Source organism: Falco naumanni, chromosome 4 (genome assembly GCF_017639655.2).
Source record: "Falco naumanni isolate bFalNau1 chromosome 4, bFalNau1.pat, whole genome shotgun sequence".
NCBI lineage: Eukaryota > Metazoa > Chordata > Aves > Falconiformes > Falconidae > Falco > Falco naumanni.
Window position 1 is genome coordinate 68,955,587 of NC_054057.1, and position 21,386 is coordinate 68,976,972.

General features: G+C 53.1%; 2 protein-coding genes across 6 annotated transcripts; one reads left to right on the forward strand and one right to left on the reverse strand.

Moving 5' to 3' along the window:
* Window positions 1-1,094: 1,094 nt before the first annotated feature.
* On the reverse strand, window positions 1,095-10,971 carry SGTA (small glutamine rich tetratricopeptide repeat co-chaperone alpha). 5 transcript variants are annotated; one of them, XM_040591222.1, is made up of 12 exons: window positions 10,895-10,971; window positions 9,581-9,735; window positions 8,321-8,424; window positions 8,038-8,122; window positions 7,286-7,385; window positions 6,054-6,158; window positions 5,725-5,863; window positions 4,831-4,893; window positions 4,362-4,399; window positions 3,238-3,327; window positions 2,873-2,996; window positions 1,095-2,392 (listed from the first exon to the last, which is right to left on the reverse strand). In XM_040591222.1, exons 2-11 carry the CDS (start codon window positions 9,678-9,680, stop codon window positions 2,882-2,884), a joined length of 939 nt encoding a protein of 312 aa, XP_040447156.1. In that variant the 5' UTR covers window positions 9,681-9,735; window positions 10,895-10,971; the 3' UTR covers window positions 1,095-2,392; window positions 2,873-2,881. The 5 variants fall into 5 exon arrangements, with proteins under 5 accessions (XP_040447156.1, XP_040447154.1, XP_040447155.1 ...); XM_040591220.1 differs by having other exon boundaries at window positions 1,095-2,555; XM_040591221.1 differs by having other exon boundaries at window positions 1,095-2,555; window positions 10,914-10,936.
* A 245-nt stretch (window positions 10,972-11,216) lies between these two features.
* Window positions 11,217-20,847, forward strand: THOP1 (thimet oligopeptidase 1). Its single transcript, XM_040592030.1, has 13 exons — window positions 11,217-11,519; window positions 12,069-12,272; window positions 13,658-13,806; window positions 14,270-14,377; window positions 15,113-15,215; window positions 15,372-15,532; window positions 15,699-15,834; window positions 15,932-16,298; window positions 16,549-16,750; window positions 16,856-17,042; window positions 17,536-17,664; window positions 17,977-18,113; window positions 18,226-20,847. Exons 1-13 carry the CDS (start codon window positions 11,417-11,419, stop codon window positions 18,382-18,384), a joined length of 2,145 nt encoding a protein of 714 aa, XP_040447964.1. The 5' UTR covers window positions 11,217-11,416; the 3' UTR covers window positions 18,385-20,847.
* The last annotated feature ends 539 nt before the right edge of the window (window positions 20,848-21,386 follow it).

Consider the following 21,386-nt stretch of genomic DNA (forward strand, 5'->3'; position numbering starts at 1 on the left):
CCCGTCAACCCACCCACGCCAATCCCAGAGCCCGCCTCGGCGTTCGGGAGCGCCATGGAATAAGGTCCGGGCGAAACACGGCCCGCGGCGGCGGTTCCGGGGCAGCGCCGGCCTCGCAGCGCTGTCCCGGGCGGGCGGTGCTGAGCGCCGCGCAAACGGCGGGGTCCGGGGGCGGGCCCGCAGCCACGGGAAAGCATCCTCGGGCCCTACATCCCCTATTCCTTCAGGTTCCCGCTGCTTTTAGTGAAAAAAAATCATGTAAATTCGGTTAAAAGAGCACAAATTGCTAGCTACAGAAAGCTCCGGGGAGAGCTGAAATGTACCAAAACCTAAAAAAAAAAAAAAAATCCTTTTCTTTTTTTTTTTTCTGTCAGCACACTCCTTAGAGGAGCTGGGAAATGTGTGAGCCTGGAAGGAAACCTGCCCTGCCAAAAGCAAGGCTGCCAGCTCTCCACTTCGGGCTCAGCCACAGGCACAGCGGGGTGGGTGCTACCCAGGGCTGCGGGCACCGAAACCAGCATCTTGCTCCTTTTGCCCCGGCCCTACACGGGCACTGCTCCCACAGAGCTGAACTCTATTATATAAAGAGTTAAAATGGTATAAAAAGGAAACAATCAAAAGCCATGAAGATCTACAGCTACAAAGGAATGAGGAGGGTAATGAAAGGAAACAGCACTGAAATTATCTGAAAAGGGAGGAAAAAAATGCCTATGGTTTCCTCCTTTTGGAAAATTCTTGGTTTTTTCTTTCCACACTACCCTACAGCCTAAACCTTTTGCTAGGTTACAAAAAAACAGCTGGAGATAACTTCAAGGGAGCAGAGGAAGCAGAAATGGAAAGAAAGAGTTCCCATTTCTGTGCTGCAGAACAGGAGGAGCATTTCAGCAGGAAAGAACAATTAAAAAAAATAAAACTGGGAGATGTGGATAAAACCGGTCCCTGGGCTGTGCCTCGCAGCAGCCCTGGCCCCAAGGGAGCAAAGCCCTGGCCCTGCAACAGCATTGGTGGCGCTGGAAGCAGGCACTGCAGCCCAATGTGTAGCCCCAAGCACACAGGTCTGGCTTCAGTCATCTGGGCAAGAGGGATAACAAAGAAAGTGTCCAAATATTTTATTCTTCACAAGTTACATTAACCACATATTACTTTATGGAGCATTTACAAATAATTTTCTTGATATTAATCTCCAAATATACCTGCTCACTCACACCGCCAGGTCTCCTGAAAGGGCATTTTCCACCTCACACCTATCCACCTTCAGACCAGATGTTTTTCGCCCAGCAGTCAGGCCGCCAACACGCCTTCCCCACCACAATCAAACTACTTCAAAAAACAACTCTCAGGTCGATAGAGAAGTCTCTGGCCTCAACTAGCAACTTCTAGGGGAACTGGCCAGAGCTTTCTGTTCGCCCAAGGAGCGACACGGGTAATTAGAGGGGTGGAAAGCTGCAGGTCGCTCGAGTTGGCTCCAGGAGCTTTTCCCTCCATCTCACATGCTACACACTGATGCACAACCGCTCCTCGCCAAGCCCCCACCTTGAACCAGCAACCACTTGATTTTTTTTTTTTTACTATCCAAGCAGCATTTTTGTTCCTTCTGCTCTCTACTCAGGCACCCTCTATTCCTACCATTAGCACAGTCAACCAGGCTGATTACTTACATGCATAAAAGATGAGAAAAGCAGAAGAAAAAAACCCCAAACCTTTTAAACACCAAAAACATCGTATCTTTCTTACTGTCCACCTGACTAGTTCACAGATTGTATCATTCCAACAACATAGCCATAATTACTAAACACTAGACAAATTTTTGTCAGGACAGGGAAAGAACCCCAAGAAGTGTACCAGGAAACGCTCATGAGAGGGGTGGTCGCCCATGGGCATGTTCTTCCTGGCCAGTCCCACCCTCCCCCCCCCCACCCCACCCCCATCACATTTACACTAACCTTTGAGAGGCGAGCACCAAACTCCCGTGTATTAACAACGCTGGCAATGTGGCTACAGACCTGAATGAGAAACACAGTCAATCTAATCAACAGAAACCCTGTTCCTGGAGGCAAGAAGATCCCGTGATCTCCAGAGTGTTCAAATGCTACCGTCTCATAACTGGCAGGAAGATTAAATGGGGCAGGACGGGGGTTAGGTAGGACTTGAACACTTCTTTGAAGTGGCACGTGGGCGGGAAAGTGAAGACATCCTGTAGTGAAGAGTGCATCGTTCTTCAAAAACGGGTTAAAAAATTCCCATGTAGCAAATAACATAGAAATGTAACAGTGTAGTTAATTTTCTGAGTTTCTTTAGAAAGACTGTCGATGCTGGTTTGTGTTCAGCTTGCTGGATCTTCCAGAAGACAAAAACTAATGGAAAGGCTGAGGGGGAGGAGCAGGGACGAAGACTAGGGAAAGAAAGCGTGAATCTGTCTTTAACATGCAGGTCATATAAAGTATTTTTCCATTATTATTATTTTTCCCCCTCTTGGACACTTCCAACTCAAGAAATGGCAACACGCACATGGCTTCCAGTTTTTAAAGCAAAGAACATAGTTCCCACGGACTGCGCTGCAGAGACAGGAAGACAAGACATTTGCAAATTCAATCTTTAAGAAAATAAAGTGTCCCTTTAACCACCGTGAACACTAGAAAATGAAACTCGTTTGTCAGTCAGCGTGCGAGGAAAGTTCTCATTCACCACTCCGCAGGGCTGAGCCTTGCGCCTGAGGCACAGTACTAGCAGTACTGATGCAGAGAACCCAGCCTGCATGGAGGGGAGACACACCAAATCGCCACATTAAGGCACAAGTCCGATATTGCAGCCAAAAACAGAAATTCCCGCTCAGCTGGCCACCACACAGCAGCACTCCCGGCTGCAGCCTCACCTGGAGCGCTCATTCCTGCTGATCTTCGTTACTGGCACTTGGAGTTCGACTCCTAATCTGGCTTCGTAGCTGCTCTATTAGTTCAGGATTCTGCTGCTGCATCTGCTGAGCGAACTGCTGGCCCCTGAAGGAGAACAAGCAACCATCCTGTCAGCGTTTTCATACACACTGTCTGGGGCTAGGAAATTCTTTACAGCCAATTGCCAAAACTCTAACGAGTACTTCCCATCACCAAAAGAGGCAGTACTGCACCCAACATTTAAACCTTCCTCAACTGTTAATTTAAAGTTCCACTTCTGGTCAGAAAAAAACCCCAAATCCATCTATTGGCCGAGGCAATGAGAAACACCCAGCTCTCCACTCACGCTTGTATGAGGCTGGCAAGATCATTCGTGGAGGGGCTGGTGCCTGCTGCTCCCATGGTGTTGTGGCCACCTGAAATCATCCCAGACATGCTGTGGAAATAAGAGTCATTGCTCAGAGCAGGAAAAAACAAGCCACAGAGAAATTGTTTGGTTGACACTAGGAGGGGAGCGTCAGCATAGGGGGAGCACGCTCCCACACAGATTAGGAAGTTATCTGCAAGGGAATCTCCTGCAACAATTTTCCTTCCATTATCCGCAGAATAACTGTAACATTAAACTACACAAAACGTAGAAACATTTGTAACCCTGTCAGTTCCTGTAATGCCAGGGATTCCCTCTTTTGTGTGCAAGCCCTGTGTTATGTTTATTCAAAACATTGCCCTTCCTCATACAAGCTATTTGCTTGCTCTGCATCAAACGGGACCTACTGACAGGACAGCCTGAACACTGATTCACTCATGGTGAACAGTCCAGCACACAAAATCCCTCCCTCTGGAAGTCCTCGGGCTGTGTCTGGTGCAGAACCTCAGCCAGCAGCAGCGGAAGGAGCAGGCAGAAGCAAATGGAAATGGGGGCCGACATCCAGCTCTGTAGCCAAGCTGTCTCGTACGATAATCAAACGATCAGTTCAAAGTCTCTAACCCACTGCCTAGCTATGCTCTGTCAGGATGGTTGGGAGAAGTATGTACCTTATTAATTTTATGACTTAATATTATATAAGCATCTCATAAACATTGTGATTTGATCCTCATAACGCAGTAGCACAAAGAATGGAAATATGATCATTCTAACCGGGACAGAGCTGTGAACTCCTGTCTCCAGCTCACATAAATACTGTGCAGCAGAGCCAAACTGATCCCAAGCTTCCCAAATCCAATTCCAGTGCCACAACCTATCCTGCCTCCCTGCTGCAAACATTTATACTAAGATCCCTCCAGCAGAGTCCAGAGTACTCAAGATACACACTCGCTCAGACAGCTGGACTGGTTTAAAGGCTGCACTCTGTACTTCTGGCCCAAGCACCCTCCCACTGCCACCAGCCCAGACCTACTGCAAGTGCCAAACACACAGAGGGCCTTAAATGAGCAATTCAAAGAGGAAATTCAAGATGGGATCAAACTTACAGCTGTTGTACTTGTGGATTGTTCATTAGGTTAGATGCCTGTTTAAAGAGGGGAGAAAAAAATTACACCCTATTTAGTCAGAAATGACTGGGTAGATATGCAGATGTTGTGCCATTCAACTACAAACACAAGGAAGGCAGAAATACTTTGAAACAGATCAATAGAACAAAAATAGCTAAGAGATGCACAGCGTAACATACAAGACAAGGCTGGTAATGCAGAACAGGCACCCTTTCCCCAGCCAGCATATTCACAGGCTTCTCCTTGCCATAAGTCACTGGCTCTTCATTTGACCTTAATGAAATACAAGCACAGTTCCCACACAGCAACACCGAAACCACGAAATGAAATGAAACCAAGTCTGCTAAAGAGACACAGGAGCTCCCTACACCAGGGATCAATACATTTCATCCTGCACAGACCAACATGCTGACCATACAACGTGGCTGTGATCTCTGTCCAGATTTACCATACTCATGAAGCCAGGGTTGTTCAGCAAGCCAGCTAAATCAAATCCTCCCGGACCTCCAGTCTGTAAGAATAAAGAAACGCAGATGATGACATCCTCTCGCTTCCCAATGCACATTACAACGAACGTTAATACTCCCAGTGCAATCGGAATCCTTAAACCATGACAAAGGGAAAAGGCTCTGTCCGTACCCTTTCCGGAAGCCTCCAAGTCACAGCCAGCCTCAGGGGATTAGGCTCACTGAGGGAGACGTCCACATTACATGATTTACTGATGACCTCTCTCACCAGCTGAGCCACATCAGCAATGTACAGCTGTAACCCACTACAACCACCAAATTAAACGCATCCATTTGGTCATCTTTGTGCCAGGGAAGTCTTTAGAATTAAAATCCCCTTCAAAATGATAAAATTCACATGTTCCTGCATGGAGCACAGCAGCAGAGCAGTCAGCAGCTTTCTGGCTAGGAAACCACCAGGTTTCATTTCTCAAGAAAATAACCTTTGTAAGGAAAAATGCCACCCTTTTGGTATTGCTAACGGGTCACTAGAAATAAAAAAAATAAAAAAAAAGGCCAGCTTTTAGGAGTAGTGACTTTAATTAAGAAAGGCGCTTAAGGCAAAATTGCTGTTTCAAAACATTCCTTTCTAATCACTCTCATTTTCCAGCTCTTCCAAATGAGCCCAAGGTGACTGTGCTCAAGCAGTGAAGTTACCCTCTCCGGATTTTATTGGAAATGTTCACAGCAGGACTCATTAACTATCTGCATACAAGACTGGTATTCAAAACACAACCCAGGTCACCAAGGCTCTGCAGACTGCACCTGTTAGCATTTACAGTGAAGAAGCTTCCTTCTAATCTTACCCACACACAAGTATTAGCTTCAGAACTTACTGGGCTAGGAGTCTCCTTCATTTTCTGTTCAGCTATTTTAAGGTTTGATTTGTACGTGTCATTGTCTGGATCCAGCTCCAGGGCTTTTTTGTAGTAGACAACAGCTTCTGTGTGTTTATTTAAACTGGAGAGGGCCAAGCTATTAAAGTGGAAATAAAATAAAAAGAAACAGAGTCAGAGAAGCACTTGCAGTCTTTCGCCACCCCCAGCAGAGGTGAAAAATGAAGTATTTTTCCACAGCATTCCAAGGCAGAACACCACCAATAGTATCTCTGCCACAAGGCATTTAGAGGTTAAAATTCTGGCACAAAAAACCTGCTTGCTCTTACCCCATTCTGCCATAAGCTTTGCTGTAGTTTGGGTCAATGCCTATAGCTCTTTCACAGTCTCTCACTGCTCCAGCGTAATTTCCCAGTTTACTGTATGCAGCAGCTCTGGAAGGAATGGAGAAACATGGACAAAAAACCCCCACTTAACAGCTGGAATACACTGATCAAGGTCATCCCTGTTCCCTCTCTGTAGTCTCCTGTTGCACAAAACAAAGTCAAATGTGAATTTGACACAAATCCAGGCCATATCTAGGTGAGCAGGCTGTTATCCAAACACCCAGCTGCACGTTCTGTTCTGACAGCAAATAAATCCAGGCTCTTACTTCTCCTTATGGACTTCCCAAGAGGAGCCGGGGCTCCAGCAAGGCACTCTAGTATCACACTTGCTAGCTCAGTGTCTCTCTGCTTCCCTTATGCCTTGATTTCTTAGTCCTAACCACCATTTCACCCATTTCCTCACACACTCCACATAAGAGGGAAAACTGTTTTTGAAGCCGTAATATGCTCATTCAAGCCTCAATCTCACAACTTTTATTGCCCAAAATCTCATGGGACTGAACCTCACGCAGCTAAAGCTAAAGCGAAGCTTGGCTAAAAGCACCAGTGGGATTTCCTCGCCCCAAGCAACACCTCACCGTGTCACCAGCATGTGTGCAGACACATCACTCGCGTAGCCAGCTGTGCATGTGTACTCCCAATAAGCAGATAACTAAAATCCCGATTCAAAGTTTGTTTTATTCAGTAACTGCCTTCCCACCAACCTTCAAACGCTTTTGCTTAGAACTGAAAAATAGGAAATTTGCTTGCATATGCAGTTTTGCACACAGATAACTTACACAGTTCTGTTACTGTAACAAGCCTGCAGCTTATCTCATTTCACTCCTTTGCTTTTATTACCATGACAGCCTCCCAAACCTGGGGTCTCTATCCCACTTAGGAGTTAACTGCATGAAAGCAGATAGTATTTCTTGGCATCCTTATATCTCCCCAAATGCCTAATAGAGTTTGTTTCCACACCTTCATCCTATCTAGAGATGCCAGGGCACAGAGCTGGCAGAAGGCATGGGGAAGTGTGTCACTTTGAGCTTTAAAAACCCAAACGAACAGCAAGCAACAGCACAAGCAATTTACAGAATCATAAAAAAGGCATTTTGACCATTCGAGAGTCTCAGATCTAAGTAGTAAGAACAAAACCACAGGCGTACAAGGGTGGAGAAAGAGAGAATCAGTACCTGTTGCAGAAATAGACAGCATTGGATGGATTTAATTCAATTGCTTTTCCATAGAAAGACACAGCAGCTTCAAAGTTTTCTGCCTTCATTTGTTCATTTCCTAAAAAGATGGCAGAAAGGCTCATTAACAAGGGAAAAATGGGGACAAACAAAAGCAGCAGGCCTGGATCTATGTTCTACTTCAAAAAATAGAACAAGAGAGGAACCAATCACTTGCAGGTCAATCAAATCTTTTGCAAGCGCAAGGCATGTTCAGCAGCGAGATAGGGGACCAGTGCCTTGCCAATTCCAGGTTGCCTGATCCTGCAAGCCCCCTTAGCACCCCTAGTTGTCCTGCTCCTCGGGTACACCTGAGGCTTCCCCAAATCAGCACAACATCCTGAAAAGCACTGCAGCACGTCAGCTGAGAGAAAACTCTCCACTGTACTTCAGCACTAATCGCGCTCTCTCACGTGGCAAAGAAAAGGCAACGCACAGAGGAAAGTGCAATGGGAAAGATGCTGTTCTACACAGCACGGGCTTCTGAGGATGCAAAAGAAAATGCTGACCCAGCTGTCTATCTAGTCTCTGTTGCAGCTAAACTATGCTAACCTACACACACTCCTGGAGCACAAGCAGAGAAACAAGCAGAAATGGAAGGGTTGAGCCCATCTGCTTTTTCCCCACTCCAAGCATTCCTCAGGTGCTGAGCGAATTAAGCCACCCTCCCCATTACTACCTAAACCTCATACGCCAGCTCCAGGGGAGGTTACCTTCAGTCTTGAGTCTTTCAGCTTCAGCTATGTCATCTTCAGAGGGGGTGATGGGCTCTGAATTTGTTCTGATGTGTTCAGGCTCCTTATGCAAGGAAAGGGATAATGCTGCAATAAGGACTTGCATCAAGATGTGCTACACCTCCCCCTTCCCAAGCGCTGGCTCTTCAAGCCCAATTCACTCCCACACGCCTCCGAGGGGGCAGCAGCCTCACAGAATCAAGCAGAGCTCATTGCTTTGGCTGCTTAAATGGAAACTCAGCACATATTTTAGGGCACTCACCTTCCCTGCAGCAGCTTCAAATATTTCAGGAAGAGTCTGGGACACAGCTAGGCCTTGGTCTTCCATCGAGACCCCAAATGCTGTCTCCAGGCACTGGATGGCCACTGGACAAGAAGAGGCAGGTAATTAGCTTACCCCACTATGACTGAATACTTAGCCCTCTGAATTTCAGCAGAATTTCTTTCTGTTGAACATAACAGGGGAAAAAAAAAAACCAAACCACACATTTCCAGACTTGATACTTGGGTCATATCCTCAAATTTTGCCAAAACCTCAGAACTGGGCAAACCTTAGCTGTGAAGCTCAAGCTCCTGGATTGAGTCAGTCACAACTTCCATCCCCTCAGGTGACACCAGAGCAGGTGCTGGGGACAGAAGTTAACTGAACTGGGGCTTTACTAGCATTCCCACAGCTGCAGGTGGCAAAGAGCAAATGTTTCACTTGCTAGAGGGTGGCTGCTCTGAAGCCCTGTGGCCACACAGAGGTGCACAGACACCAACCAACCACCTCCTCCCCTCTTTAGGCACCTGGAAGCTGTTCCCAGTGCAGAGGGAAACCTCCGTGACACAACAGAGCTCAGTTTCACAGAGTTCTCACACCGTATTTCACAGTCCAAAAGCACCAGAATTAAACCCATCCTTCCACCCAACACCCTCCTCCCGCCCTTCTCATTCCTGCCTCACCCAGGAATGTACCCACCGTTCTGCAGACGTGCCTGTGCTCTCTTTCAGGGGGACAAATGTACAAGCCAAAGACTAAAGCATAAGCTCCTTAAGCAGATCTTTTAAGATCAGTGTGCTCTTGTTACCAGTGAAGCCCTCTGAAAAAGCCTGTATAAACACTCCAGGGTGTGCTGTGGAAAACCACTTTGATAGCAGAAGGGGAAAAGCACTCTGCAAGCATAAAACACTTCCGCACAATGACAGTTCTCATTTTACGCTACACAATCAGCCTCCTGACTCCACCTCATTTAAGATAAAACTTGTTAAGTCTCCAACACAGGGTCAGAGAGGCATTTGATCCCAAGTATATCCCTTCGTCAAGCTAATCTGCTTTTGACAGAGATAACAAGAAATCAACATCCCTAATGCTCTGGATACTTCCCCAAGAAGACAAATTATTTAAATTTTGAGCTAAGTTTGATGTCTGGAACAGCCCAGCCAAGGAAAGGGCAGAAGAGAGTAACAGCATCCAGATTTCCCCAAGCATGCGGCTGACAAACCTAGATGCACAAACAGGGGAGGCTGTACAACCACCTACCTTCCAAACTCTCCTGAGCATCTGGAGACAGACCCCCATTCTGTAGCTGGTCATGTAAAAACTGGATGATGGAATAGGCAAGACGCTTCTGGTCTGCCATTCTGGGAGGCTGTCAGAAGTTTGTTTCAACTTTTTGTAACTTTTTTAAGAAATATCTGGAGAGAGAGAGAGAGATTATGTGACTTGATGGTCAAGAAGTTAAAGAGCTTTTCTGCACCTCTTCCCCAGCATGAATGTGGAAGATAAGGGAGCAGCTCAGAACTAGCCAAGGCCTCCAGAGCGTTCATGAGTTCAGAGTTTCTCTCTGCTGTAACCACAACCCCCTTTAATACTCCAGGCCTCAATTCACCCTCATCAGGGCAAGCGGCTCGGCGCAGTCCTGCCCCTCCCAAAACATCTCAGACCGACCAGGACCAGACAAACTGAGCACTGAGGAGTTCACTGCTAAGAAACCACCGTGTTCTGCTTGCTAGAGCATAGTTTGAGTCTGAAACAGAAACAAGGGCTGAAGCAATTTGCCGCTGTTAGCAGAGCTGGGGTTCAAGGCTGCCAATCCTCCGTGGCACCTGCCAGCCTAACCTGCCAGAGGCCGATGGTAAGGAAGAGCAAGGGCCCGTGGCAAAGTGACCCCCATAACCACACGCCAAGGCTGGGGCTTCCCAGAGATCCCGATGCAGATCCCATAAGCAGCACAGATGCAGCTCCTTGCATGATGCTGCTGCTGAGCTGAAGTTCGCTGCCGCTCCAGAATGCTTAATTGGGTTTGTAGCACAGAAGACCACTCAGGGTGATTTAACAATGAAATTAAATTGTTTAAACACAAACTCCGTGAAAGAGAGCCCAACCGAGCCAACCCACCGCAAGCCACCAGCGCTGCCCCTGGCCCCAGCCGCAGACAGGCAGCACGGTGCGTGCCAGGCCGGACCCCCAGCCCCGGTGACCATCCAGGCCCGAGAGTCCGCGGCCCCCTGCACCTCCCCGCACCTCCGCCCGCAGCCCCCACTGGTGCCCCCGCGGAGGGAGGGAGGCCTGAGGGGCACGGCGGGCCCGAGCCACCGCCCCACCCGCGGCGGGGCAGCCCCACTCCGTGAGGGGACAACAGCGGTGACAGAGCTCGCCCTCCCCGGGCGCGGCCTAGCCCATCGCGGGGGGCCCCGGGCCCGGCCCACACCGGACCCCGGGCGGGGGAAGCACCGGGTCCCGCCGCGACCCTCCCTCCGCCCCGGCCCAGCCGCTGCCCCCGCCACGGCCCGGAGCAGACGGGTCCCGACGAGAAACCCAGCCCGGCGCCCACGCCCGCCCCGCCCCGCTCACCGGGCGCCCCGACACTCGCCTCAGCCGGGGCGGGCTCAGCACTGCGCATGCGCCCCGCCCCCCGCGCCTGCGTGCCGCCCCGCCCCCCGCGCCTGCGTGCCGCCCCGCCCCCCGCGCCTGCGTGCCGCCCCGCCCCGCCCTGCGGCGAGAGTGCAGGCGCCGGGTCTCGACGCATGCGCAGTCTGCGCGGCTCGGGAGAGGGGCTGGAGGCCGGAATAGCGGCTGGAGGCCGGAAGCGTGGCTGTCGCTCCGCCCTGGTTTTTACCATAGAGAGGGAGGGTTGCTATGGGAACGGATGGGTGGGCGCTTTGGTCTGGGGTGTCGCTCCCGGTGAGGCTTCGCTCCCGGGCCCGGGCCCCTGCCAACCGCCGGGGCTGAGGGCCGGGGCAGGAATAGGGCTGTACGTGTGGGGGCGGATGGGCCGCTCCCCCCGGCCCGGATGGAGTGAAGAGAAGGGGAGAGCGGCCCAGTCCCCCACGCTCCCAGAATGCCTCGGTGCAGCCGCTCTCTTTGTCCGCCTCTATGGTTGGGGCACATGCTCCGTGCGTGGGGTTGGCGCGGTCTCCTCCCGGCCTCGTCAGCAGACTGGGGCCTCCCGGCACCCCCGGCATGGCCCCCCCCACAGGTACTGGGCGGGGGTGGGGGGGGGATGGGGGGCACCGAAGGGGCTGGGGCGGCGAGGGGAGCCCGCGGGGGTGGTGGGGGGAGGTGAGGGCAAGGGCGAGGAGCTGCCGTGGTATGAGGGAGGTGGAGAGGGGAGGGCTGGGGGGAGGTGGGGGCAGCCCCCCACGGGCTGTGGGGGGTGGCCGTGCGCTCCCGCTGTCACCTCCGTGCCCCGCAGCTCCCGCCCCGGGCAGGGGACAGCCGTGTCCCCGTGCTGTGACAGCCACCCCCCCGTCCCGTGGGCAGAGGCACCTGCCAGGGGCACGGCGGGGAGGGAGTCGGGTTGCTGTGAAGGGCTTGTCATGACTGAGAGGGTAAATAATGTCCGGAAAAGAATCCGGCTGCTGCTTGCTGCCAGCTCCCTGGTTCCTTACCCGCTTGCCCTTCAGCACGGTTTGTTTGCCAGGCCTCTCCTGTAAGTGCTTTTATCGAGCTTTAGCTGTCCAGCTGAATTTTTTTCCAGCCTGCATAAGGCTGCTTCTCGCAGACCGTTTCCCTGCCACATCCCCAGGTAACGTTGTGGACAGCCAGTCCCCCAGGCTGCTGGCAAACCAGCTAAGATGGGACCTGACTGCCGAACAGATAGAAAACATGGCTGCAGAGCTGACGGAGAGGACCAAGCTTGTGTACGACCGGGTGGGCTCTCAGGAGCAGGGGGAGGTGTCCTATGAAAACACTCTCAAGCCACTGGCAGATGTGGAAGTGGAATATACCGGTATGTACACCGAGCAGGAGGACTGGCTTTCTGGGAATCAGCATGTTGTTACTATGACTTTTTGGGGTGTGGGTTTTTTTTGCCTTGTACTGTCATCTTTTTTCTTCCCTTGGCTCTCTCAGTAGTATATTTTTGGGTTTTTATTTCCCAGTTAATGTTTATGCAGCTAGATAGAAGTGCAAAGAAGAGAGTAGATTTAGAATGGAAGAGTGAGTCTAAAACAAGGATGGGGCTTTGGCAGCAGGGTGGTCTGCGGGAGGGGCAGCCAGGTTTTCAAGGTTATCTCCTGCTTTTATGTGGCAAGGTACATTAGTGGGAACAGATAGCACTTTGGCAGAAATGGTTCGTGTGACCTAAGAAATCTTTGGCACTTTTCTAATTTTTTTCCCTAAGGCAGCAGATAAATGTCTCTCCACGTGCCTTGTTGAAAGACCGCTGTCGTTTTAGGGATTATCTGTAAAGTAACGTGACATGATGGCATCATGCTGACAAACTGTGCAGGCTTTGATATATCTCTGGCTAATTATTTAAAACATTAGAGTGCCCAAGTCACACAACCCCCCCTCCCACCTCACAGCATCTGTTAGCTGTCCTGACCGCCCATGTTGCGAGGTGTCACATCTGTATGAAGCAGAAGCCAGCCTTCAAGCCTCTTCTTCTTTCTCTTTTTTTCCCTAATATAAGAGGCAAAGCCCTTACTAAGCACGGGTAATGTTAACTTCAGCAGAACTGTCAGCACTTTCCCTGGGCAACAGAGAGTAGCTGCCTGCTCACCTTCTGCTGGGTGGAGAGTTCTTGTGCCTGGAGGGCAGTGCCTTCCTGCTGGAGTTGTATTATTTGAGGTCTTGCAGAGATGGTGGGAGCGTATGTTCTCCCTGTTTTCACTTCTAAAATGGAAATACGTCAGGACAGAGCACACCTGGGGTGTGGTGGCTTTTGAGGAGCATCTGCAGAAAAGGTGTGTCACTTTTAGCTTGGTAGCGTAAGGAAAGGAGTTACCCAACGATGCTGCCCGTCTGCCAGCATAGAAGTCGTATAAGTCTTCAAATTGTTGATCCCAGCTATAGCATCTCACAGGCATGAAATCTGTGTTGAGTTTCATGAGAGAGATGGGTTGTAGTGGGAAGTCAGTGGACAGATGCACTTGGCAGCAAGGAAGGGGTGAATGGGCGCTGTGGGTGACTAAGTGCTCCTCAGGACAACTCTGGGTTTGGCTGATGGCAGCAGCTTGCTTTGCTCTTCCTTGTGTGGGCGGGCAGGTCAGGCTCTGGGGCCGTCAAACTGGCTCCCAATTAACACAGGCTCTCTGTGTACACTCCCACTCACGAGCAGTTCTGGGACATGAAGCCATTGCCTTCACCGTAATCCCTCTTCTGTCTTTCCAGTCCGTCGGAACATGCTGGACTTCCCCCAGCACGTCTCTCCTTGCAAAGACATCCGTGCAGCGAGCACGGAGGCTGACAAGAAGCTCTCGGAGTTCGATGTGGAGATGAGCATGAGGCAGGATGTGTACCAGCGGATTGTCTGGCTCCAGGTGTGTGCCTGGGAGGTTGCTCTGTCAGTGATGTGCTGAATCCTCCTGGAATTACAACGACCCTTGTTCCAGAACTTAGAAGTGAACAATATTGAGTCAGGTCTGGAACTGAATCACTGCATGATTGTGGCAGAATGGTCCAGCTGTTAGTGAGAACTGGGGAGCTGGGATTTGAGGGCTCTGCCCCGCCTCAGGACCTCAATTACCCCTTTGGTGAGATGGTGTTAGTAAATCCAGCCTGCCTCAGGCGGGGAAGGGGCTGGGTAATGCCCTGAAAAGTGCTTTAACACGGTGCAAAGGTGACACATTTAAAGCAGCGTGGTAGGAACTAATGCATCAAACCAAAGCTGTCTTGTGAGGTGTTTCCATCTGGTGTTATAATAACCCACAACTCCTGTTGGGAACCAACTTTCTGCCACACCTGATCCTGCAGTTCCCTGTGCTCATGGGTTTTGTTTTACAGGAGAAAGCTGAGAGCGCTTCGCTGAAGCCTGAAGCAAAGAGATATCTGGAGAGGCTGATCAAACTGGGTAAAAGAAATGGTCTCCATCTCCCTGAGGAAACACAGGAGGTGAGATCACAGAGCTTAAAAGAAGCATGGGTAGAGGAATCCTTGCAGGGCTGGCAGGACAGTGTTAGGGCAGGGTACTGAGCCTCAGACTCTTGAATTTTGCCCCTGATTCCTGCGACTTTGGGTGCGTTGGGTGATGTCTGTGCCCCTCTTTTCCCTTTCCATTGAAGGGGATGACATTTACAAGTGGGATCAATGCTGGGAGTTGAGGGGCTCCTGAGAAATTGCAGGTGGTGCTGTGCAGGTCAGGAGTGGAAGTAGCAGCTGGTCCCCTCATGCAAAGGGGCAGTTGGGGAAGGTGCCCCACTGGGGCTGGGGTTGGGGTGAACGGGTTAGTGGGGGCTGAGCTGCTCAGGGTCTCCCCTCTCTTGCCATGCGCCAGTGGCTCAGTGAAGGAGCTCAAAGCTCGGTTAAAAATAAAATAAAAGAGAAGGTGAAATGAAATAAGGCTAGAGGAGGTTGTTGCTTAAACACCTGCAGCTCCTGAGCTGGCAGGAGACAGCTAGGACCTTGCTGAGGTGGCTGCTTTCCTACCAGGTGTGATCAGAGGGAGCCTGTTCTATACTGAGAGCTCAGTGCCTGCATGCAATTAATTCTGCAACGTTGCGTTTGAATAAAAGCCAAGTGCAGACTGCTGGGCAACTCGGCAGGCAGGCTGCTGGCTGGAGATGGTGAGCGATGTTGTTTGACTTCTCCCTTTGGACTGACTTTTCTCTGTTCATCTGTGTTTTAAAGAAAATCAAAGCTATTAAGAAAAAGCTGAGTGTCCTTTGCATAGACTTCAACAAGAACCTCAACGAAGACACCACCTACTTGCCCTTCTCGAAGGAGGAACTAGGTAGGGAGCGCTCGGGCTTATTTCTATGCTGGTGTGGTCCCAGGTGTCTGGATTCCTCTGGCCAAGGAGCTGGAGCCTCTTCCTGTGCTCAATCCCAGAACTGGTATTTCTGGAGAGGCCAGGGCTTTCCATCAGTCCTGTCTGCTCTTTTCTCAGGGGGGCTCCCTGAGGACTTCCTGAACTCCCTGGAGAAGACAGAGGATGGCAGGCTGAAGGTCACCTTGAAATACCCGCACTATTTCCCTCTCCTGAAGAAGTGCTACGTGCCCGAGACGAGGCGGAAGGTGGAGGAAATGTTTAACTCTAGGTGCAAAGAGGTAGGTGGGCCTTGCTGCATGCCAGCAGGGCCGGATCAGATGCCAGGTCAGGTCCAGGCACCAAAGGAGTCTCCTCTGAGATTTGTGCTTCTTCCCACACTGGGGCTCGTGCTTCCTTTCTCACCTGCGTACCCCATTTCACTCTTTGTCTGACTTGACCTTGCAGGAGAATTGCTTGATCCTCAAGGAGCTGGTGGACTTGCGGGCTCAGAAAGCCAGTCTGCTGGGCTTCAGCACGCATGCAGACTTTGTGCTGGAGATGAACATGGCTAAAAGCAGCAAGACAGTGGCTGCGTTCCTGGGTACGGTGCTTGGCTGTGGGAGGCAGGAGCACTTGCTGGGCCATGTTTGCCGCTCTCAGCCCCACGGAACTAACCCTGCCCGCCTTGGCTTTCCTAGATGAGCTGGCACAGAAGCTGAAACCCCTTGGAGAGAAGGAACGGGCTGTGATCTTGGACCTGAAAAAGAAGGAGTGTGAGAAGCGTGGCCTGGAGTTTGACAGCCGCATCAATGCCTGGGACATGCGCTATTACATGAACCAGGTGGAGGAGACCAAGTACAGCGTGGACCAGAACCTGCTGAAGGAGTACTTCCCCATGCAGGTGGTCACCACAGGCCTGCTAGCCATTTACCAGGAGCTGCTGGGGCTCACTTTCCATCTGGAAGAGAAGGCTCAGGTCTGGCATGAGGATGTCCAGCTCTACACAGTGAAGGACACCTCCTCTGGGGAGACCATCGGCAAATTCTACCTGGACCTGTACCCACGGTGAGGCCTTGGGCCAGGTGAAGGGAGGGAGGGCTGGGGCAGTGGGAGGGGGAGCCTGCTGCGTGCCTGGGGCAGAGGAGCGGCTGTCCTGCTCCCAGATGTGTGGCCGTGCAGAGGGAGCGCTCTGTCCTGGGCAGGGCTCTCCAGGGAGCACGGGGTCACCAGGGGCTTTTCCACCTTGAGCGGGACCTCAGTGGCTCGTGGCTGCCCGTGGGGCAGGATCCATGCAAGTCTCCTCTTCCCGACCTAGGGAAGGGAAGTATGGGCACGCTGCCTGCTTCGGCCTGCAGCCGGGCTGCCTCTTGCCGGATTCCAGCCGGCAGATCTCTGTGGCTGCCATGGTGGCCAATTTCACCAAGCCCACGCCGGATGCACCTTCCCTACTGCAGCACGATGAAGTGGAGACGTACTTCCATGAATTCGGGCATGTCATGCACCAGCTGTGCTCTCAGGTAAAGGCTGGCTGAGCTGGCAGAGGTTGGTTTGTTACCTTTCCCCTGTCATGCTTTCCTGTGGGATTAAGTGATACCCTGCTCTGAGCTTGCCACATCTCCTAGGCGGAGTTTGCCATGTTCAGTGGGACGCACGTGGAGCGGGACTTTGTCGAGGCACCATCACAGATGCTGGAAAACTGGGTGTGGGAGAAGGAGCCGCTGCTGCGCATGTCCAGGCACTACAAAACTGGAAGCCCCATCCCTGATGAGCTGCTGGAGAAGCTCATTAAATCCCGGCAGGCAAACACAGGTCGGTCCCTGCAGAGGGAAGTGAGAGCCAGTGAAGAGGGGCTGGAGGGGAACAAGGGCTCTGCTGTCCCCAGCGAGGGCAGAGCCTTGCGGTGGGGAGTAGAAGGGGACCCTGAGTGACCTGCCCGCTGGGTAGGGGAAAGGCTTTGCCTCTCCCTATGGTGCTGTGGGGACCAAGGGAGCTGGGGGGAAAGGAGCCACATTTCCCTGCCGCTCATCTGGGCTGAGCGAGGGTGTCGTGGCAAGGCGTGCAGCGGGCTGGGTGGTGACACGGTGAGAAGAGGTGGCGGGGAAGGCAGGGATTATCTGCAGGCAGGAACTTGGCTCAGGCCTGAGCGAGGTGCCGCTGAACTGGTCAGAAGTTGGGTGTGCGGAGAGCAATGGGAGCCCCCCCCCCCCCCCCCCCCCCCCCCGCCTGCCCTGCTGCACCCCAGCCTCGGAGATTCCCTTGCGTGCAGGCAGGAGCTCAGTTTGCCTCCTCCTTCTGTGAACAGGGCTCTTCAACTTGCGTCAGATCGTCCTAGCCAAGGTGGACCAGGCGCTGCACACCCAGACGAAGGCTGACCCCGTGGAGGTGTTTGCCCGGCTATGTGAAGAGGTGCTGGGCGTCCCTGCTACCCCAGGTACCCAAGGGCTCGTGGGTCCCACTCTCGCTGTCTCTCTAGGTCTGGCCTGCAAGCTTGGCTCAGCAGGTTCTTTTCAAGGCTGGAGCTTCAGGCTGGCTCACTGGGGACAGTTTCTGCTGGCTCCAGGAAAAGCAGGGCTGAAACAGTACAAAAATAACTGGAAAGTTCTTCCCTGTTTCCCCTGGGATTGTGAACAAGCTGACCCAGTGCCTGCTCTGACACGTTTGCAGCATGGAGGAGTTTTTCCATGCTGTGAGTGTTTCCAGCAGCCTTTCCCGTTAAACCTTCTTCCTGTCCTTCGCCACTAAGGTACAAACATGCCTGCTACGTTTGGCCACTTGGCCGGAGGCTACGATGCCCAGTACTATGGCTACCTCTGGAGCGAAGTGTACTCCATGGATATGTTCTACACGCGCTTCAAGCAGGAGGGAATCATGAACTGTAAGGTAGGGAGGACGTCCCGTGCCGCCGGGCTCTCGGCGCGTGGCAGGGGCTGCGGGAGCCGGCAGTGTCCGTGGGTGGGCAGGTGTCCTACGTGTACCTTCTCTCTGCTCGCAGGTGGGCATGGATTACAGGAATTGCATCCTGCATCCTGGCGGTTCCCTGGATGCTTCCGACATGTTGAGGAAGTTCCTGGGCCGTGACCCCAAGCAGGACGCCTTCCTGGCCAGCAAAGGACTGAAGGTGGAGAGCAACTCGCTGCCTTCGGCCTGCTGAGAAACTGCTGCAGCCCGTTTTGAGTCAAGCCAGCTCCTTTGCCTACGCACCCGTCCCCTCAGGCCGAGCGACAGCCGGTACTTCTGTCACCAATCTGTCACCAAACACATCCTGGGCCAATCCTTGCCTGGAGCTGTTCCTCCAGGATCCTGCTCCGAGCTCACCCTGGGCTTCGGGAGCTGGGTTCGGCCCTGGTCCAGGGCTCTGCGGTGACAGCTCTGCGAAGGGACCTGAACGGCCTTTGCCACCCACCCCCACCCCCCCGAGGGGGATGGGGCTGTCAGGAGCCCACACAAATTGGCTGAACTTTGAACCTGATTTCTGCACCAGGGTGAGTTTCAGCCTCATTTATAGCCAGGGAGGAGAGGGAGAGGAGTTATCAATCTTGAGTCATTGTTTTTAAATCCCTTCTTTTTAAGAAACGAGACTTCCCACTGGGCTGGGCTTGTTTTGTGCCCCAGGGCAGACTTAACTGTTCTGAGCATGAAACAAGTTGCGTTGGGAGTCATGCTCTCCCTGTCTTTGGGCAGCTGGTGGCTGTGGAGTAAAGATGGGGAGATCCCAGAGCTTAAAAACCGTTGTTGTGTTTACTGGAATGTCCTGCCCTGAGTCCCTCAGACATTCCTGCCTGGGCAGCGGGCCTGGGAGGGGGGCAGAGATGGCTCCTTGGGAGGTTGTGCCTTCCGCCAGGGACTGTCAGAGCTACTGGGACCCTGCGGCTGGGGCTGTCTTAGGGTGGCCGATGCCTTCTGGGCTCAGGTCATAGCAGCAGCGGGTGTGTTGCTATTGCTGTCATCTCTAAGCCAGGGTGGGACAGGGGAGGGCTTGTGCTTTAAGAAAAAAAAAAAGCCAACAAACAACAAGCGGACAGCTTCAAACAACACGGATGCCGGGGGATAAAAATAGCGCGTGGGCTGTGTGCCAGGCCTTGAGCGGCCGGGCTCTGGGTGCAGTGCCGGGCTGGGGAACGGCAGCCAGCCCTTTGCCCAGCCTTGGGAGCAGCCAGGCTGGTGCCACCTGCCCACCCAGCTGTTCCCTTGTCCCCAAGAACCCTAAAACTGGTGCCTGCGTGGTGCAGGGCCAGTGTGGCATGGCGTGCCTCCCTCCCTCTGCACTGAGCTGCCCTCCTGCCTGCTTGGGCACATGGGTCATGGGTTGGAGCTGCCTGAGGCGAGCACTGACCCCGAGGGCAAAGGCTCATTTCTGGGTTTGCTAAAGGAGGCATCGTGTGTGGGCTGGGAAAGGTTTTTAGCAGTGAGTGTGCAGGGCAGGCGGAAAGTTGGCTGCTTCCTCGGTAGCAGAGGGGAGCTGAGGACCTTTGGAAGGAGCTGCGAGCTCCCGCTGGCGTGAAGCATTTGTGGCGATGGGGTGCTGAGAGCAGATCTCATTTTCTGGTGTCCCACCCTACCTCCAGCCTCGGGCGCTTTGCATGGTGCCCTTTGAGGGCTGGGGGATCAGTCCCTGCAGCTCCTCTGTGGTCTGAGCACACGGGGAGTGCCGGCGAGCGGCCAAGTGCCCGCGCTCACAGCCACCGTCCTGGCCCCAGCCAGGGCTGCGGGTGGGAGCTGCCGTCCCTCCCCAGGGTCTTGTGCTGCAGCTTCCTCCCTGGCTTGGGCTGTTCCCTTTGCTTCTCCTCTTCCCTGGGTCACATCACCGGAGCGGCTCTGGGCCGCTGATGAGAGCGTTGGAAGAAAGCTCGCCCCAAGTGCAGACTAAGTCATTGCTGCCACCTCCCTCCCCCAGACCACCCCCCTGGTGACACAGAAAAGCCGGTGACACCTTCCCTCGCTGATCCCCTCTTGTGCTGACCTGGGGACAGGTCCGTAAGCAGCGAAGCGGCTCCTTGGTGCTTGCTGGGGCCATGTTGAGCATCTTGTCTTTGTCCCCACCCTCTGTTTTAGGCATAGATGAGTGTCTGTCCCGGGTGCTGGCTGTGCAGGGCCAGGCGCTCTCGAGTTGACGCTGTGGTTGTTTTAAGTGTCATGTTTTACTGAGCTTTCAGTGTTTTCTTTCAGACCTCTTCTCTCGAGGGAGAGAACTGAAGCCGAACAGGGAAACCACGCACTTTCCTCCCTTCCCAGGCCATAGCTCACTCTGTTCCCCCCTCCTGTGACCCCTGCCACGGGTGGCACGGTGAGAGGTGCTGCCGGAGTAGCATGGGGGGACCGGTGCCTCTCCAAGCGCTCCGTGCCTCGTGCACGGGTGATTCCCAGGAGCAACCTTGGAGCTGCACCTTTTCCCTCAGCTCCTCGTCCCCATCCCGTCCCAGGCTGGCAGGGAAGAGAGGTCCTTTTTGGGTTTGGGTTTTGTTTTTTGGGTTTTTTTTTTTCCCCTCTGTTAACCTTTTCTAAGGGCAAACTGGTGTGTGTGTGTGCCGTTCATAATGGTTACGTTCTACCCTGCTTGTTTCAATGACTGGATTTTAGACTGTTCCTAGCACTAATAAAGGTTTTCCTAAGCGGGTGTTTGTGTGGCTCGGGTCCGGCCAAGGAAGCTGCTTCTTCGTGAGGGGGAGAGGGCTGCCCCCCAGGGTGGCAGAGGGGTGATTCCTGGCGCTCCCAGCACAGCCACCCCCTCACCAACGCCATGGCAGCCCCCCGCAGGAGTCTGCACCCTGGGTTCTGTCCTACGAAGATGGGCGTGGAGTGGCAGGCACGGGCTGGCAGCCTGTCTGGCGTGAAGCCCTGGGGAGCGAGAGGCAGTGACACCCCTTGTCCCCCACCGTGCCCCTGAGGGCCATGCCCCCCCACCAGCCCCACACCTGGGTGAAGAAGCTGTGGTCCAACATGTCACGCAGGCTGGGCCGTGCCGCGGGATTGGGGGCCAGCAGGCTGGCGAGGAGGGTCTGGGCGCAGGGTGAGAGATGGGGGGGCAGCGTGTACTGTGCCGCTCGGATGCGCTGGTACAGCTCCTGCCGCTGGGCCGCCTCGAATGGGGGGCTGCCTGTCAGCGCCGTGTACCTGGGGGAGGGGGGGGTGGGGTGGCTGCTCAGCAGGGCCAGG

What these genes read in the sequence shown, in the direction of transcription:
- SGTA (XM_040591222.1), bottom strand. Translation starts at nt 9,680, where the DNA reads ATGGCAGACCAGAAGCGTCTTGCCTATTCCATCATCCAGTTTTTACAT. An exon ending in GCTGTCTATTTCTGCAACAG is followed by an intron (nt 6,159 to 7,285) that starts GTACTGATTCTC and finishes CATTCCTTCCAG; the next exon opens with AGCTGCTGCATACAGTAAAC. An exon ending in CTTGCCAGCCTCATACAAGC is followed by an intron (nt 2,997 to 3,237) that starts GTGAGTGGAGAG and finishes GTTCTCCTTCAG; the next exon opens with GGGCCAGCAGTTCGCTCAGC.
- THOP1 (XM_040592030.1), top strand. Translation starts at nt 11,417, where the DNA reads ATGGTTGGGGCACATGCTCCGTGCGTGGGGTTGGCGCGGTCTCCTCCC. An exon ending in ATCCCGGCAGGCAAACACAG is followed by an intron (nt 17,043 to 17,535) that starts GTCGGTCCCTGC and finishes TTCTGTGAACAG; the next exon opens with GGCTCTTCAACTTGCGTCAG. An exon ending in GGGCGTCCCTGCTACCCCAG is followed by an intron (nt 17,665 to 17,976) that starts GTACCCAAGGGC and finishes TTCGCCACTAAG; the next exon opens with GTACAAACATGCCTGCTACG.